General features: G+C 43.7%; 1 protein-coding gene across 1 annotated transcript in view; it reads right to left on the bottom strand.

Moving 5' to 3' along the window:
- Scd5 (stearoyl-CoA desaturase 5) overlaps nucleotides 1–5904 on the bottom strand; it is a 101043-nt gene extending 95139 nt beyond the window's left edge. The window contains exon 1 of the mRNA XM_090343339.1: nucleotides 5576–5904. Coding sequence (XP_090199465.1) covers nucleotides 5576–5744 — 169 coding nt within the window. The 5' untranslated portion in view covers nucleotides 5745–5904. The remainder of the gene's footprint in view (nucleotides 1–5575) is intronic.
- Nucleotides 5905–18134: the final 12230 nt, after the last annotated feature.

Below are 18134 nucleotides of genomic sequence, written 5' to 3'. Positions count from 1 at the left end.
GAGATGGCATCTAGAAAACTTTTATGCCTGAGCTGTCTTGGAATCATAATCTTCCTTATCTCAGCTTCCTGTGTAACTAGGATACAGGTGACGCTACCATGCCCAGCTACAGTACCTATACCTTATCCCCAAATGGGCACTCCTAAGGTAACCTGGGACACGGGAATACATAGACTTCCTGGCATGGACTATAGAAGAGGAAAATAAATGCTCAGCGAGGAAAATACCAACCAAATGCACATTCTTTTGTAAATCCTTAAAAAGCCTACCATGGCTATTTACCTTTTTTATAAATCTATCACTGGCTTTTCCAAGTGACTATTATAATTTGAATCAATACATAAAATTACATGAGAACTAAAGCAATATAGTCAAGATTGAATATTTGAATTTAAAAGATGTGTTTTAGTTGGATATTTTGGCACTTGCCTGCCATCCCAGCAGAGGTAAGAGGATCACTGAGGCTAGCCCAGAAAAAAGTGTAAGACCCTATACAAAAAGAATAAACTGAAGCATAGAGGGCTTTTAGAGTGGCTCAAGTGGTAGAGCACTTGCCTAGTAACTGCAAGACCCTGAGTCCAATCTCCCTACCCAGAAAAAGAAAAAGCTGGGGGGAGGTAGTGTGGCCTAGTGGTAGAGTGCTTGCCTAGCATGCACGAAGTCCTGGGTTTAATTCCTTGATACCACATATGCAGAAAAAGCCAGAAGTGGTGTTGTGGTTCGAGTGGTGAAGCCTCACACTTGAGCCATAAGTACTCACTATCTGTCCACAAGGTTGCCCTCATCCTAGCACAGCATTACAATCTCCATTTTACAGACAAGGAAACTGAGGTTTATAAATTATAGAGAAGTCTGAATTGGCAATGCTGAGATTCCAACCTTGATCTCCCCTCTACAGATTCAACCGGATCTCCCCTCTCATTTCATAAGCACAGTGCAGTTTACAGGGACCTTGAGCAGTTTTAGAAAAAAAAAAAAAAAAAACCTGAGTAAATAGTGTCAGCCCATGTTGTTTTATGTTCACTGAAACTACTCAGCAAGCACAATGTATCTTACTCTCGGGGGTTTTTGCCGTAGTCCTGCCTGCTGCTGCTCTTAGTCTCAACCACTTATTAAAAATGCAACAACAGTGGCTGGAAATTGCAGGGTTTAAAAATAAAAGACATTCACTTCTTTCAGGTTTTTAGTGGTTTAATTAAACATTAGAGCTTGTTTTTAAAGGATGACTCAAAGGGAAGGGAGGAAGAAAAACAATTCAAACCTGAGACACGGTCAAACAAAGATTTGGGCTATGTCTCTACCACAATCACAATTGCTACAGACCAGCTTAGCTTTCCCCTGGCCTCAAGTCTTGGCTAGATATTAAGACTTTGTTTCTAAAGAAGATCACACACACACACACACACACACACACACACACACACACACACATATATACGAGTAGAGAGAGCAAGAAAGAAAAATGAAGGAAGGAGGGAATGAAGGAAGGAAGGAAGAGACAGAAATATTGAAAAGAAGTAAATAAGAAAAGACCCATATTAAAAAAAAAAAAGGAAAAAAAATGTCAAGAGCCAGTATAAGGTCCAGTAATACTAATGATTTCTTGACAGAAACCAAAAGCCATGAACTCTGCTAATTTAATTCTCACAAGTTCATGAGCAAGTACTATTTACTAATTCAGCTATTTACAAGTCAGGGATATTCATTTGTTCCTGGCCACACAGCTGGCAAGCAAGAAAGCAGCGGTTACCACCGGGACTTAATTAGCCTTGCTCATCCTGCAAAACTTGGAGGCAAGACAGAAGCTGAGTGCCATGCTCTCCAGGGAACCTGATAAGAAGGAAAAATCACCCAGAAAGACGCTAGGACCACCCAAGGGGTGAATACAGATTGCCCAGTTCCTGAAAAGATAGCACATCTATGGTTGAGTATGAGATTTTTTTTTTTTGCCAGTCCTGGGCTTGAGCTCAGGGCCTGAGCACTGTCCTTGGACTTTCTCAAGGCTAGAGCTCTACCACTTGAGCCTTAGTACCACTTCTGGCTTTTTTCTATGTACGTGGTACCGAGGAATCGAACCCGGGTCTTCTTGCATGCTAGGCAAGCACTCTACCACTAGGCCAAACTCCTGGACTTTGATTCTGAGATTTTTGACAGAGCCTTCTTAAACCCCAGCTTCTCTGGGCTCCCCTGCCCACCTCCACAGCCTCTGTCTCCACCCCTTCTCAGCTTCCTTGTCACTGGATGGACTCCATTCAAGATTGTCCAGAAATACTCCTCCATTTGCCTTCAAGAAGGCTCCCATGGCTCTGAGACAGGATAGGAAGAGGACAGCCAGCCAGTCCATCTAAGAGAATAAATTACTACTCAGTGAGCCAGATCTGTGGTTGAAATTGTCTTTTTTTATTTCTTTCCTTTTCCTTTTTTTTTTTTTTTGCCAGTCCCAGGGCTTGAACTCTTGGTCTGAGCACTGTCCTTGGGCTTTCTCAAGGCTAGAGCTCTACCACTTGAGCCTCAGCACCACTTTCAGCTTTTTCTGTGTATGTGCACTGAGGAATTGAACCTAGGTCTTCATGCATGCTAGGCAAACACTCTACCACTAGGCCAAACTCCCAGCCCTGAAGTTGTCAATTTTTTTTTACTTTTCTTTTTCTTTCTTTTCTTGTTTTTGCTGGTCGTGGGGCTTGAACTCGGGGCCTGTGCACTGTCCTTAAGCTTTCTCAAGGTTAGACCTCTATCACTTGAGCCACAGCACCACTTCTGTGCTTTTTCTGTGTGTATTTGGTACCAAGGAATTGAACCTGGGTCTTCATGCATGCTAGGCAAGCACTATACCACTAGGCCATACTCCCAGCCCCCTGAAATTGTATTTTACAAGTGAAAATATCATTACACTACTGCAGAGCACCACTGGAGGACTGTAGTGCCATTTAGGATGAAACCACCAAAATATTTCTGGGAGCTGACAGCCAGACTGTTGTCCAGAAAGAGAAATTCGTCTAGAGATGATCAGGAACATGGCCTCATGAGTTTTGACCTCTAACTGTTGCTCTTGACCTGCAGTGCATTGTCTAACTGTTCCCATGGCCAGAAACCCTCAGCTCTGTGTGGGCTCATGTCTTGCAGGTGACTTAGTCTCCTGCTAGACTTGCTCTCTGTCCTGGAATCCATAAACTTCACTCCTGAGGCATCAAGAGCAGCCACTGAGGAAACAGGAGGATCAGAGGGGAAAAACAACTCCCTCTGACCCCAAGGAGAATCATGAGCAGATGTGAGCGGATCCAGGAGTGAGGGAGAGGTGAACAGAACTACTTGGTGGGTTTGTCACAGATGACATCTCTGACAATGAAAGTTCACTTCTTCAGTATTGCACTGTTATGGAAAGCATCCTCTGGCTGAGGAGTGCTCTCTCTGCCTGGATAGCTCTTGTTCCCAGAGTGAAGAATGGCAAACAATGGGCTAAGGCTACTTCTGTAACAACTCCTGTCCCTGAATGGCTGAGCAGCCCGCTGGCAAAATAACTCCATGACAGGAAAGGCCTGGGGCTGTGAGGTAAAAGTTGGAGGCCAAAGCACTGATGTTTTCACTGACAGAACACTTTCACTGTATTTCTCTGGGTGCCTGACAAAGCCTAGCCATTCTCACAATTGGTCTTAGCTGGAAATGGATTGTCCTTTACATTCCTCACCGCCCCCCCCAAAAAAAGATAGCTATTAGAAAACAAACAAAACATTGTTTGGAATGTTTTTAAGCCATAATTTTAGATGTTGAAACTATTATATATATATATATATATATCTCATTGTCTGCTCTTTTTCTTTCTTTTTCTGAGCAGTACAGAACTCAGTTCTGAATTCACTCAGCAGCTTATCCTAGCTAGAAGCACTCTACTGCCCCCCAGCCCTTTTCACTTTTGTAGCTTTTCGAATTGGTTTGGGTCTGGGCTAGCTTGAACCACCACCCTCCCATACAGCTGAGTTGACAGGAGCACGACACCACCTGCAGATTGGTTCCACAGAGAGTCTCCTCAACTTTTTTCCCTGGTCTACCTTTGAATCTTGATTCTTACACACTCAGCCACCCCAGTAGCTAGAATTACAGGTGTGAACTACTGTGACCAACATTTCTTTTTCTGGAGAAAGAAAATACCTTCAATGAAGGGCTAGAGAGAATTAAAATTTAAAGCTCTTAAGATTTCCATTCAAGCAAAGTACAAGGAGTTCAGCAACGTCACCTACAAAAAAACCCACAAAAAAACAGTCTCTTAAAGTGTGTCAGCTTCTCTGGAGCAGCTGGAGGAGTTTCCAGCCAAGGTCTTTCAGAACAAAGATTCTATCTTTACCACTGAGAACAATCTGGAAAGGGCAGAGGTGGCTTGGCCAACCTGAGAAGGCAGGCCTAGTCCTGTGGTCCCTGGATGAATGCCAGCACCTCAGAACTCAGTGGTCGTAAGGGAGTAGATCTGGGCACGGTGGAGCTCCAGGCATGTAAGAAAATATTTTAAGTGCTTGCTGATCTTGGCGGAGATCAGCCCCATCCCCTAGGGCCCAGTGGGCTCTCTGCCTGCCTCTGCAATCTGAGGGTGGGAGCCAGGGGCTGGATAGAGATGCAGCTTTGGTGTACAGTGTGGAAATGTGCCCATTGAGAAATGGCTGAACCTCATACACGTTGTTATGAAGAATATTAAATCAGATAATAAGAATCAAAAGGGTGCACTGAAAAGGGAAGAGATAAGGCCCAGAACTGGAAGCCAAACTTTTGCAGGAAGCAGGATGAGAATGTGGGGGGAATCTTACCCTTTAGGGATCCCCAAAGACCCCTGCTTCTCTCACATTCTCAGCACTAGAGTTCCTTCCTTGAGCCACATCCCCTAAGACACTGTGCCCACTTGCAAGGCGGGGTTACTTTCAAGACAGGAGCTGGCAGGGCTTCCCAGGGCAGCGTGACACACAGTAGTGGTATTCTCCGCGTGAGTGCACCTACTTGTGCTGGATACATGCAGAATAAGCTTTGTAGGGAGTTTTCCTATTTCCTTCTTCCTCTCCCTCCTCGGGAAGTAAAAGTAGGTTGAGTTTCTCTTGCTCTCCTTCCTTCGAGATCTCAGAGACGGGACCTAAAAGCATTTCCCCCAGCACTACCCAGGGGTGGCCGTCCTGGGGGTGCGGTCAGGAGGGCCTCTGCTGTGAGCACTGCAGGGCAGGCACGGAGTCCCTGGGGTCCCGAAGAGAAGTGGCCAGCTCCTGAGCTCTCTCCCCTGAGGATGGCGGGGGTCGGGAAGGAGTCAGGACCCTCACCGCCACGTTTCAGCTCGGTGCGGGGCACAAGGCTCCAGCCCAGGGGCTGAGAAGCCCTTAGGGCCGAAGAACTGCACTTGGACCTGGGTGACCGCGGCGCAGGCAGGGCCCGGGGCCCGGAGAGGTGGGAGGGAGCTGATTTCTTCTATGTGGTGCTCAGAAGGCAAGAGTCAGCCCCGTGTCGGGGTTCTCCTCGCCCCCCCCCCCCGCCAACCGCCATCTCCCTTCCTGAACTGGGGGTGCGCGGGGGGCCAAGTCCGGGGGCGCACCCCACCCCCACTTACCCCAGAGCAGGGTGAGGGGCTGGGCTCGGGGGACGAGCACCAGGGAGTAGGCGGCCGCCAAGTGGAGCAGGCTCATCAGCACCACGTTCCTCCACACCACGCGCGGCCGCGGGCCCTCGAGCCCCGCGCGGAGCGGGACCTGCCCCGGGTCGGCGGCCGGGCCCGGCATGGCTGGGCAGGGCGCGGGTCCCGGTGGCTTCGGCGCGCCTCGCGTGCCCGCTCCCAGCCCGTGCCCCCAGCTTCTGCCCCCGGCCTCAGCGGGGCCTCGGGATGCCAGGCTGGACGGCTGGCATCTGTTGCTGGGCGAGTCACCCAGTCAGTGGCCGCGAGGAAGGGGGAAGGAGGAGAAGAGGGAGAGGAAAGGGGAGGGGAAGCGGGGGGGGGGGAGGGATCGTGGGATGAGAGGAGCGAGGGACTCCGCGGGGAAGAAAGACCAGCCAATCACGACGGCCTGCGGGCTGGGGAGGGGAGAGGCGCCCGGCCCAGCCGCGCCCACTGGGCAGGTACCGGCCGCTCCAGGAGGTCGTGGGGAGAGTGGGGCAGGCCCCCCCTTCTCTGTCTCTCGGTTCTTCAGACTCCAAAATATGCGTGTATGTGTGTATGGTGTGTGTTTCTTCAGGCCCAAGAAAGAGTTTCCAGACAACCCCTTCTTTCCTTTCAGCTTTGCTTTTTATTTTTATTTTTTCCTTCAAGCCACATCCTTGATGGAAAATTTTTAAATAGTCACATGACCAGGTAAGGCCCTATCCACAATTTTTTATCATGATGATGATGTACAGAGGGGTTACAGTTACATAAGGCAGGTAAAAAGTACATTTCTTTTGGAACAACATCACTCTTTCCCTCTCCCAGTTTTCCCCTCCCATCCCACCCACAAATTCTATAGTTTATTTTCGACCAGTGAGTACCCCTGCTGCATTTGTTCGCTCTTTCACAATCAGAATTTTAAATCCTGTTAGTGGCTCCTTGGGCAGCTGGCAGTGGCCCAATTCCAACTGTGCAGCTCAGGTGCTCACTGTACGTGCCCAGGCAATGCCTGCTGGGTGATAGCATAAGTGATTTGTGGCTGACCTGCAGCCGTCAACCCATAGGGTGCTTCTGGTCTCAGCCCTCTGCTGCAGAACTATTAAAGAACTAGACCTTACAGAAACATCACTCAGAACTCTCCAAGGAAAATTAACCCATCTGAGTAGAAGATTTAGATCTGCAAGTCAGAAAACACAGACAGGGGGAGATGTTCTTTTTCCTCATGCCTCCTCTTCGCCTTTGAATTCCACCGAGAACCAGGCAAGCCCCGTGATTCTCAAATTCTGTCTTGTCTTAGATACACGCTAGGTATTTCTCTGGATTTCTGTAAAGATTCCCTCTGCCCTAACAAACCATGGGTCATTGTTTGGCATTTATTGAGCACCTCCTTTGTGCCAGAACTAATGAGCAAGGCATAATGAATAAAGCATGGTCCCTGCTCTTTGTTTACTATCTGGGAGCCAAGACAAATCAAACAAATATAAACCTCTTGGCTATGAGATCAGGACAGGAAAATTGCCCAGTATTAGAAAAAATAATTCTTAGGTGTTACAAACAATCCATGTAGAAAAAGCAATATAGCCTCAGGACTGGTGTGGTTTGAGTATGAATTATCTTCCAAAAGGCTTTGTGTTGAAGGAGTGGTATTGCATTGGTAGAGGTGATGGGGACATGAGGGCACTAAATTCATCAATGGAGTAAAGCTACCAATAGGTTCAGAGCTGAATGGGGCCTAGTGGGAAGAATTACTGTCACTGGGGTCACAGCTCCAGGATACACCTTGTCCCTGCCCTATCCCCATACCTCTTGTTCTGTCTCTCTGCTTCCTGGCTCCCATGAGAGATGAGTAGTCTCTACCAAAGGTTCCTACCTCCTTGATGTTTTGTCTTGGCTCAGTTCCAAGGCAATGGAGCCAACAAAATGCTAAAACCTCTGCAAAGTAAATCTATACTCCTTGAAGTTGTTTTTCACGGATATTTAAAAAAAACAGTCATAAGAAATTGACTAACACAAGTACCTACCTTATCTAGTAAGTAAGCTGTTTGTTCAAATCTGCTTTCCAAAAAAGAAGTTAATGGTCTTGGGGTGTAAACTCAGGACTTTGAACTTGCTAGGCAAGCACTCTACCATTTGAATCATGCTTCCAGTTCAAATCTATTTAAAACAACATCTTTCTCTCTTTCCTGGCATGAGTTAGACTAGGTAGGAACAATCTTTTCAGCTGATTGTCCTCGTGATGGAAAAGGGGAGGTTTTTTTTTTTTTTTTTTTTTGACAGTCTGGGGACTTGAACTCAGGTCCTGGGATCTGTCCTTGAGCTTCTTTTGCTCAAAGCTAGCACTCTACCACTGTGCCACAGCGCCACTTCTTTTTTCTGTTCATGTGGTACATAGGAACCCAGGGTTTCATGCATGCTAGGCAAGCACTCTACCACTAAGCCACACTGCTGGACAGGAAAAGGGCCTTAAAGATCTGCAGAACTGCTTATAGAAAGATGTTGGATACGAAGTCTCTCCAAGTCGAGCCTGAGGTGAAAAGACTGTACAATATATGCTTTTGCTATCCCTTGTGCCATTAGGAAAACTGCCTCTTTTCTTTCTTGCCAAAAACCCTATTATTTATTTTCTCAGCTTCTGATCCGGCCCCAGAAGTGGATGAGTACTCATCCCCTTCCAGCTCTATCCCAACCTTCATCCTGTTAATGAATAATTACCCAATAAGAGCCATGATAGTAGCATGTCCAACATAAAAAAATGACAGCCCCTAATTCACTAGAGTCAAGAAGGAGAGTTATATTTGGGTAAGACTTTTAAATATAAATATGTAATTTAGTTGTAGTAAATTACATATAATATGACTTTTATCATATTAGCCATTTTAAATGGTTGTTTCTTATATTACGCTCTTTCACTTAGATTTAGTACGACTTTGGGGGCAGAGAATGGATGTTAATGAATCTGTAGTTAACTTTAGCTGATATTGATTATCTTAATGATATTAAGCCTTCCAATCCATGAATATGGTATATTTTCCACTTATTTGTATCTTTAATTTCTTTTCACACATTCTGTAGTTTTTAAAGTATAAATCTTCTTCCTTGGTTAAGTTTACTGGGTGAATATTTTGAAGCAGTGTTGCCTAACAAAAATATAATGTCAGATACACTTCGTTTTCTAGGAACCACATTTTAAGAAGTAGGAAAATTGGGAGAGCTGGAGGAGAATGATGGAAGGGTGATATTGGTCAAGATGCATGGTACTCAAATTGAAATCCCTTGTATAACTACTTGAAAGTAATGAAAATAAAAAGCAGAAACAATAATTTTTCATGATATAGACATTTCTTTAGGAGAAAACAGACTGGGAACTAAGTCTCCAAGGTATGTGTGTGTGTGTGCACATACTATCCTGGGACTTGAACTCAGGGCCTGGACACTCTCCATGGGCTTCTTTTGCTCAAAGCTAGCACTCTACCACTTGAGTCACAGTTCCATTTCTGAGATTGGTTTTTGAATTGCAGCAACACTGTAGCTTAGTAGAAAATGAAGTCTTCTTTGCTTCCTCCAGTCACAGGAGGGCTATCTACTCTCTTCCTGTAGCTTGGGAAATAGTGCCCTCAGAAACTTACAGATGAGGCAAATTCTGATTCTCTGCAGCACCTAGAGAATGAAGGCATCTATAACTTGAATGAGGAGAGAGTTTCTTTTGATCAAAGCCCTTAGTCTAACTGCTTGTCTTCCCACATTTCCTCTTGACTCCTACAAAATGCTGTAATTGGACCTCAGGTATCTTGGTTGTGAAGATGGCTGGATTTTAAGATTGACTTTTCATTCATGCCCTAGGATCTACCAAATACACAGAAGTATTGAAACCAATCTGAACTAGAATCTTTTCTTCCGTCAGCAATGCCTTTATTATGTCATGAGAGATAGACGGTACAAACCTGCCTGTCCCTTTGCATCTTTCCAAGTAAACTTTTAGCTGGATTTCTTTTAAAACAAAAATCTAAGAGACAGGCACTTGGTATGTTGCTTAGGGCTGAAATCTTGTGCTCACAAGCTCAAACTGTAATTAGCTTTCAGGAGACAAGAGAGGGTGTCAAGTTTCCCTCTAGAGCTAGGAACTTTCCACTTAGGGTCCTTGACTTAGATTGTAGAATAAGAATTTCTGTAACAAGATGAGATAACCAAGGGAAAACAAAAGAGATGAGAGATAACATAGTACATTAAAGACAACAGTCACTCATTATATGGCTTTTGTTTCTATATCCTAGAGGTCCTTTCATTTAGGGTCATACTATATGGCCTATGTATCTAGGTTTTGTTCTATTGTAAATCTCTGCTAGGAAAGCCCAAGGTTTCTACTGATTATCTCATATTGTTATAGTATTTCACTTTGTTATCTGATATATTGTATATATGCTTATTTGGTTATTTGAAATAGGATAGGGAAGGGGGAAAACAAGATGAAGGGTGGGGGTGGGGGGAGGGAAATGGGGACCAAGACATGAGAAAGAGTATCAATGTTTGTAAAGTAATGCACCTTTTATCTTCTATAATGTAACCCTTTTATTAATTACAATTAAAAAATATGGAAAAGAAAAGAATTTCTGGCCAACATATAGGATGAGGCCAAATTAATGGACCTCCAGGACATGCAAACAAGAGCTTAATTATTAGTGACTGTTTTCTTTATGTAGCATGTTTTTCTCCCTTCTCTTGTGTTGCCCTTCGGTTAATCTCATATTGCTACAGTATCCCACTTTGTTACCTGGTATATTATATAGATGTTTACTTGTTTATCTGAAATAGGAGGGGAAAAATGAGGGGACAGGGTGAGGGGAGGGAAATGGGGACAAAAACATAAGAAGGGATATCAATGTGTGAGAAGTAATGCACCCTCTGACAGACATAACTGTAACCCTTCTATACATTGAGATAAAAAATATAAACATGTAAGCAGGAAAAAATAATTTGTGGCCAAGTCATAGTAAGAAAACTTGGCAGAGCTTTTGTTGTTGTTTTTTGTTTTTATTCTTGAGAAAGCAAGCAGGGAGGCAGGCAGGTGCTCCCAAAAGGAGAAACACTGAGGTTTTGTATATCAGAAATACCTATACTGGATATCTGTAATGCTGACTTATCCTTTAAATAGTTTAGTTAGGCATCCCTTTTAGAAGAGAATGCATTCTGCCAAAAAAGATATTCATCTTTGATGTTCAGAAACAATGTATTTAGAAGCAAGTAAGATAGTGCTTCTGTGTTTCTAAATACACCATTTCTGATTTCCTGGTTTCTGTTCACCAGGCCTCATTCTGCCTTACTCCTGCCAGAGCCTCCTAAATAGTTGAGACTACAGATCTACACCACAATATGCAGCTAATGTTGAATTACAATTGGTTAATATTCATTCAATATACCTTTATTGAGGCTTTTCAATTGAGACTTTTCTAGTTATTTTTCCCCCATTAACTGCTGTTACTGTTTGTTTCACTGAGTTCAGTCTACCAACAGAATAGGGCTTTCAATAAAGAAAAGTCAGTCTTTGGGGCTGGGAGTGTGGCCTAGTGGTTAAGAGTGCTTGCCTGGAATGTATGAAGCCCTGGGTTTGATTCCTCAGTACCATATACACAGAAAAAGCCAGAAGTGGTACTATGGTTCAAGTGATAAGAGTGCTAGTCTTGAGAAAGCCCAAGGACAGTACTCAGGCCCTGAGTTCAAGCCCCAGGACAGAAAGAAGAGGAGGAGGAGGAGGAGGAGGAAGAGGAGGAGGAAGAGGAGGAAGGCAAGCAAGGTGTCATTGAGTTATCATTGAAGGAAGTATGTCCCACAAATGCAAATAAATGCCATGGAGGAAAAACTAATCATCCATTGTTTTTCATTATTGATTTTGGGTGCTAGGTATTGAACTCCAGGCCTTGTACTTGTCAGGTTCATTTTTCAGAGGGGGTCTTATACAAACTTGCCTGGGCTCACCTCAGACTGTGATTCTCCTACCTCTGCCTCCTGAGTACCTGGAAGCACAAGGAAACATGACATCTGGTCTTATCACCCTTTCTAAGGTCTGGTCAAGGCATGTCCAACATTTGTTACACTATGCCCAGGTTGGCGAATATCTGGTTAAAAATAAGGTGATTATTGAAAACATTTGGGAAATGAAGAAGTGGAATAGGGGAGAGAGATTGGGGAAGGGATCAGGTTATGGTTGGTAAGTTGTTTGTAAGTTTGGACAAGTGACAGTGGAACCAGCCCTTTTGCTAATAGAAAAATCCTAGCAGGGGAAATTAAGATAAATTTAAAACCACAACAAAAAAATCCAAACAGGTTGGGAGCATGGCTTAGTGGTAAGAGTGCTTGCCTAGCATGCACGAAGCCCTGGGCTCATTTCCTCGGTACCACATATACATACACATACAAAAAGCTGAAAGTGGTGCTGTGGCTTCAGTGGTAGAGTGCTAGCCTTGAGAAAGCTCAACGACAGTGTCCCAGCCCTGGCAAGCCCCAGGACTGGCAAAAAAAAAAAAAACAAAAAAAAAAACAGATAAACCAAATAAACAAAAATAAAGTTCACATCTCAACTAATCTCTCCTTCCATTTCTCTACCTGCACTCCAGTCCTACCTCTCTGAAATAAATTAACAAGCACTATTATTGTAACAGAAGCCAATACTGACAAGCTTTCATACATCAGTTTTCCATCCTTCCATCCCTCTGTGCCTCGATACACATCCCATCTTTTTTCAGGACAGTTCCTGTAATTCCGAAGGGATGAGTTAGAGGTTCTAGATATTTCACAGCATTAACTCTTTCTCTTCCTGCTGTGTCAACTAAGGCAGCCTTTTTAAAAGGCAAAGCCCCCTCCCTGCCCCCATTGCTCTACAGCAGAGAGGGGGAATATGTAAACACAACTCAGGAATGTCAAAAGGGTGACCCAGATTTGCAGCACCAGCAGGAGAATGGTGCTCTTCAAGTCTTGGTCCTGGGCCAACCCTCCTGGAGCCCAAATGGCAGGCACAGGAGTGCAGACTCACTGAAGGAGTATGTGTTATGTGGGCTTACTACTTAAGGACCCCAAAGCCATGTAGAGACATTTGTTTCAAGTTCTCAAATTACAAGCTATCATTCCTTTCCTACCAAAGTGTTTGGTTGCTTTTTCTCCTGATGGAAATAAAATCAACTGTACAAAAAGGCATAGATAAGATTGTCAACTTGCTTCAACACTTTAGTGCTCACGAACATTGATTGAAGACTCCTCTGAGGAGGTGTAGGTAAGATACAGTGACAGAGGAAAAGGTGGATGAATCACAGACTTCCAGGACCAGAGCTGAAATGACAGATCTAGATTTATCCCCTCACCTCATTTCACAGATGGGGCACTGACAGGATTTAACCAACTGTAAGGCAGACACTGGAACCCAGCTCTTGCACGCTATCCCTCCTGAGGACACAACTCAACATTGAGGGCTCTCCAGATTACCATCTGTTGTGCCGCTGGGGGGCATCGGGACAACTGAAGTGGCAGCAGAGACTACTCCCCCTTCGAGTCAGATACACTTGCACAATACTGATTGTGCCTGCCCAATTGCACCAGCATGATGTTGACTCAATCACAGTCCCCATAAGCTGGGAACTGTGCCTAAAAAAATTCCAGCTGCCTAGGTTCCAATACTACTTCTCTGGTTCCCACCAGGGGGCTCACCCAGGAGTGTACTCTGATAAATTTCCTTTTGCCTCTATTTACCCTCATGTGTCTCCTCTTTGTCGAACCCTTACACCATCCAAGGCTTCCTTCTAGTCTAGAATCCTGGTCCCATAATTCTTCCCTGTTGTGATTAGGGGAGGTATTTTATTGTTTGACCTACTTCTTTCTTCCCCCTTCTTTTCTAACTTGCCTTCCATCTGGTCAGAGTGGGATGTTAAAATCACAGTTCCACACTTTGGCCAGCAAATACTGGCCTTAGCAAGTTCTGGGTCATCCACTTCAGCTACCTTATCTCTTTGTGAGCAGACTGCAACTAAGTAGTGGACATAAGATCCAATCAAAGACACCCATGGATGCCTTTGTGTCTGGATATTGTAAGAGGGACTCTTTTCCTTCCCTGACCGTAAGCAGTGGACACTCAGGCTTTGGACTCTTTCCCACCAAGAGAATTTGTCTGAAAAGAAGCCAGCACATAATGCTCAGTAAGTGTTGACTAGCACAGTATTCACAGGCCTTTTGTGGGAAATACCAGTCTACAGATTAATGGGGGTGAGAAAAGGAAGAAAATCAGAAACCCAATGTAAGATTTTGTTATAGTAGCTACTACCACTCCTACTTTGGGAGTTAGAATATTTTGTAGAACATAGATGAGTACCCTGGGCTAAGATTTAGGTTTGAATCCAGATCTCATTGCTAGCCAGCTGTGTTCAGTAACTGGAATTAACTCCTCAGGCTGTTGTATTAAGAGATGGAAATACACAGGTGCCCAGCTCAATCAGTGGTCCAAAGCTCTATCTGCCAGAAAAGCATTCTTCCTTGCGACAGATTGGTACCTGTCAGGACTGTTTGTTTTCTATCCTTAACGAAAAAAGGAAGTCAGTCAGAGTCACCTGATTTTCAGAGATCACACACACACACACACATTTAGGGAAAAGGGAAACTTTTTTTTTGGAGCACTTTAATGGTTGCTCCCCTTACCAAAAATCTGTTTTAACATTCCATTTCTACCCTTACATTCTAGCCATCCCAGACTGGGTAGTTCCTTTACTGGACAATCAAAAGGTCATACTGGTCATCCTCACAGGTCTCGTAAATTATATATTCTACCCATTGACCTCTTCGCCAGAAGATAAGGTCTGGAATCTTCCTCCTCCCTTTTGCCAGTTCTGGGGCCTTAACTCAGGATTCTCATGTTCATTTGGCTTTCTTGGTCCCAGTTGACACTCTACTATTTTAAGTCATGGTCCCAGTCTCGCACTCTGCTGGTTAATGGGGAAAAAAAAATGGAATCTTTTGGATTTTTCTGCTTGAATTAGGTTTGAACCTCTGTTCTTGGGATCTCAGCTTTCTGTGTAGCGAGGATTACAAGTCACAAGCACTGGCACCTGGGTGTCTCCCAAAATATGAACCTATTCTGTTCCTAAGGCTCCCTACAGATAAATGTGAACTCCCTATCTGAAACTGTATCTATTTGGACATGAAATCTCTCTTAACCACAAAAAGCACTTTATAAATGTTTACTGAAAAGGACCAGTTAATAACACCAGGCTGCCACTATCTAGTTGGGAAATGCAAAAGCCCTTAGAAGTGTAAGAGATAATAGCACAAATACATGTTTGTGGTGTTTCATTGGATTTAACTTTGCTTTTAAGAATTAAAACTCCATGGGCCGGGAGTTTGGCCTAGTGGTTAAAGTGCTTGCCTAGCATGCATGAAGACCTGGGTTCAATTCCTTGGTACCACATATAGAAAAAAACTGGAAGTGGTGCTGAGGCTCAAGTGGTAGAGCTCTAGCCTTGAGAAAGTCCAAGGACAGTGCTCAGGCCCTGAGCTCAAGCCCAGGACTGGCAAAAAAAAAAAAAAAGAATTAAAACTCCAATTGGATGTAGTGGTGTATTTAATCCCAGCTTGAGGGATTGATTGAGACAGGAAGATCAGAAGTTCAGGGTTAGTAAATTTCAAGTCAGTTGACAGCAAGACCCTATCTCCAAAGACAAGTAAACAAGAGAAGTAAAAAATCCAGTATGTTCTTACGTCTCTTCAAAATGGGAAGGCTTCTTCTACTTCTCAAAATTCTTTTTCCCCATGTACAAGGGCTTGCACTCAACAGTGCTTTATTGGTTACATTTGAAGTAGTGTTTCACTTTATGTCCCGGCTGTCTTAGGCTGAAATCTGCCTGCTTGTATTTTCCTGTGTCACTGGGGAGGACAAGTACATGTCTCTGTGCCCAGACATGAAGCTTCCCTCATAGTTGGGAAAATGGGTTCCTGACATTGGTTGAGATGGAGTCTCAAGAACATCCACTTGAGCCAAGAGTTTGGCCCAGTAGTAAAGTGTGTGCCTAGCATGCACAAAGACCAGGGTTCAATTTCTTGGTACCATATACATAGAAAAAGCTGGAAGTGGTCCTGTGGCTCAAGTGGTAGAACTCTAGCCTTGAGAAAGCCCAAGGACAGTGCTCAGGCCAAGTTCAAGCCCCAGGACTGGAAAGGGAAGGGGAAGGGGAAGGGGAAGAGGAAGGGGAAGGGGAAGGAAAGGAAAGGAAAGGAAAGGAAAGGAAAGGAGAGAGAGAGAGAGAGAGAGAGAGAGAGAGAGAGAGAGGAAGGAAGGAAGGAAGGAAGGAAGGAAGGAAGGAAGGAAGGAAGGAAGGAAGGAAGGAAGAAAGAAAGAAAGAAAAAAAGAAAGAAAGAAAGAAAGAGAGAAGAAAAAGAAAAGGGACATCCACTTGCCAGGGCTGGCATCAAACTGTGATCCTTGGATCCTCATCTCCCAAGTCACTAGGATCATAATATATCATAATATAAATAAGCCACTATACCCAGACATTTCACACAGTTCTGGAAGCCAACTATTTCTCTCATGTACAGTATAAGCCTCTTGATACATAAAAGGTGATTTTGGAAAAACCACAGAATCTGAGAGTTTTTAAGGCATCAAAGCACAGACCTACACTAGCTTCTAGGCACACAGAATGTTAACCTGACATACAAAACTCAGTTTGAAACCTCCATTAAAATGAAGTAATGATGTTTATACAAAGTTACAGTAGGCATTCCATATATAACTACATTAGTGTTTGCTAAATGGCAGATCTCTAGAACATTAATTCAAGATGGAAAACACATATCCACTTCAACTGTTCGACACCTTGTACCTCCTGAGGACAATGGCAAAATGCTGGCAAGCATTTAACATATATGTATAGTATGCTACTTGGCCAACACAGGCTCTCATGCCTATCTGAGCACTGAGCAGAGGCTACAGAACTGTAGATGAAATAGTATGTAAGGAAAAGTGGAGAAATAAAGCTAATCTCATCTCCTTTTCTTTGTAATGTAAATTTACCTATAAACCCAATAGCTAAGGCTGGTTCATTGATTTTAGGTGTTGTTGTTTTGTGTGTCATGGGGTTTGAAATCGGGTGTGAAATCGGGGCTTGGGAGCTGTCCCTGAGCTCTTCAGCTCAAGGTTACTGCCCTATCTCTGAGCCACAGCCTCACTTCCCATTTTCTAGTGATTAATTGGAGATAAGAGTCTCATTGACTTTTTAGTGCCCAGGCTGGCTTCCAACTGTGATCCTCAGATCTAAGCCTCCAGAGTAGCTAGGATTACAGGTGTGAACCACCACGCCCGACTTGATTTCTAGGTGTTTTCTTGAGTGGGGGAACCCAGCAAAGGGAATTGGCAGGTTCTTGAAAACTATTTCATCCAAATTGTGAGAATGCTTGATGCAATTACTTCAAACTACATACTCCCACCGCTCCTTTTTTGGTTTCCTAACCCTGTCCACTAATACTGCACCAACAATGAAAACTACCAGCAACTGATTCTCCTACTAACTGCATGGGGACCATTATTGTTTGTTTACAATTTTTTTTTAGGTGGGGTGGGGGTGCCCAACTGGTGCCCAACTACACATGGTTTTTAAGACAGATTATAATAAAATTACTTCACAGAAAAGCTGGCTGATAAAAATGTGGTTTTGATTCATTTGGGAAGTTGACCGAAAGTTTTCCTTCTGAACTTAATGCCTCAAACTATAATTTCTTTTTTTTCTTTTTTGCCAGTCCTGGGGCTTGAATTCAGGACCTGAGTATTGTCCTTAAGCTTCTTTTGATCATGGCTGGCACTCTACCACTCGAGCCACAGCTCCACTTTCAGCTTTTTTTTTTTTAAAGGGAAAAAAAAAAAACAAGCAAATTTCTAATACAAAGTGGTAATGAATTCAAATAGCATACTGAAAACACTAATGGAGAAAAACTCTATACATCCTAGAGAAATTAAAATGCTCAGTCTTTTCTTACAGATATTTAAGGATAGATAAGATATTTTTATTAATATTTGCTAAGACCTGTTGCAGTTTCCAGATGTAGTTATTTGCTCAGGATCAAGGGACACTAAGACACATGAAACAGAGTTAAATGAATGGCTGGAATTCAACAACGGGATTAAAAGGAAAAACTGCCATAATTTTTTATTCTCTGCAGGGCTGGTGACAAGACTCAGGACCTCACACATGGCAGGTAATCACTATGTCAGAGCTAAATCTCTAGCCCAGCAGCCTTTTTGTTTGTTGTTGCTGTCCTGGGACTTGAACTCAAGGTCTAGGAGTTGACCTTGAGCTTTTTGTGTGAGAGACCAGTGTTCTACCATTTCTGGATTTCTGGTAGTTAGAAATAACAGTCTGAGATGTTCCTGCCCAGGCTGGCTTCAAACCGAGATCCTCAGATCTCAGCCTCCTAAGTAGCTAAGATTACAGGCCTGAGCCACTGGCGCCCGGCTCAGTCTTCCTCTTCTTTTTTTTTTTTTTTTTAAAAAGACTCTAACACTGCAAGA

The sequence above is a fragment of the Megascapheus bottae genome, chromosome 13 (assembly GCF_031878675.1).
Source record: "Megascapheus bottae isolate mThoBot1 chromosome 13, mThoBot2.hap1, whole genome shotgun sequence".
Classification (NCBI taxonomy): Eukaryota; Metazoa; Chordata; class Mammalia; order Rodentia; family Geomyidae; genus Megascapheus; species Megascapheus bottae.
This window is presented reverse-complemented; position numbering and strand designations above follow the sequence as displayed.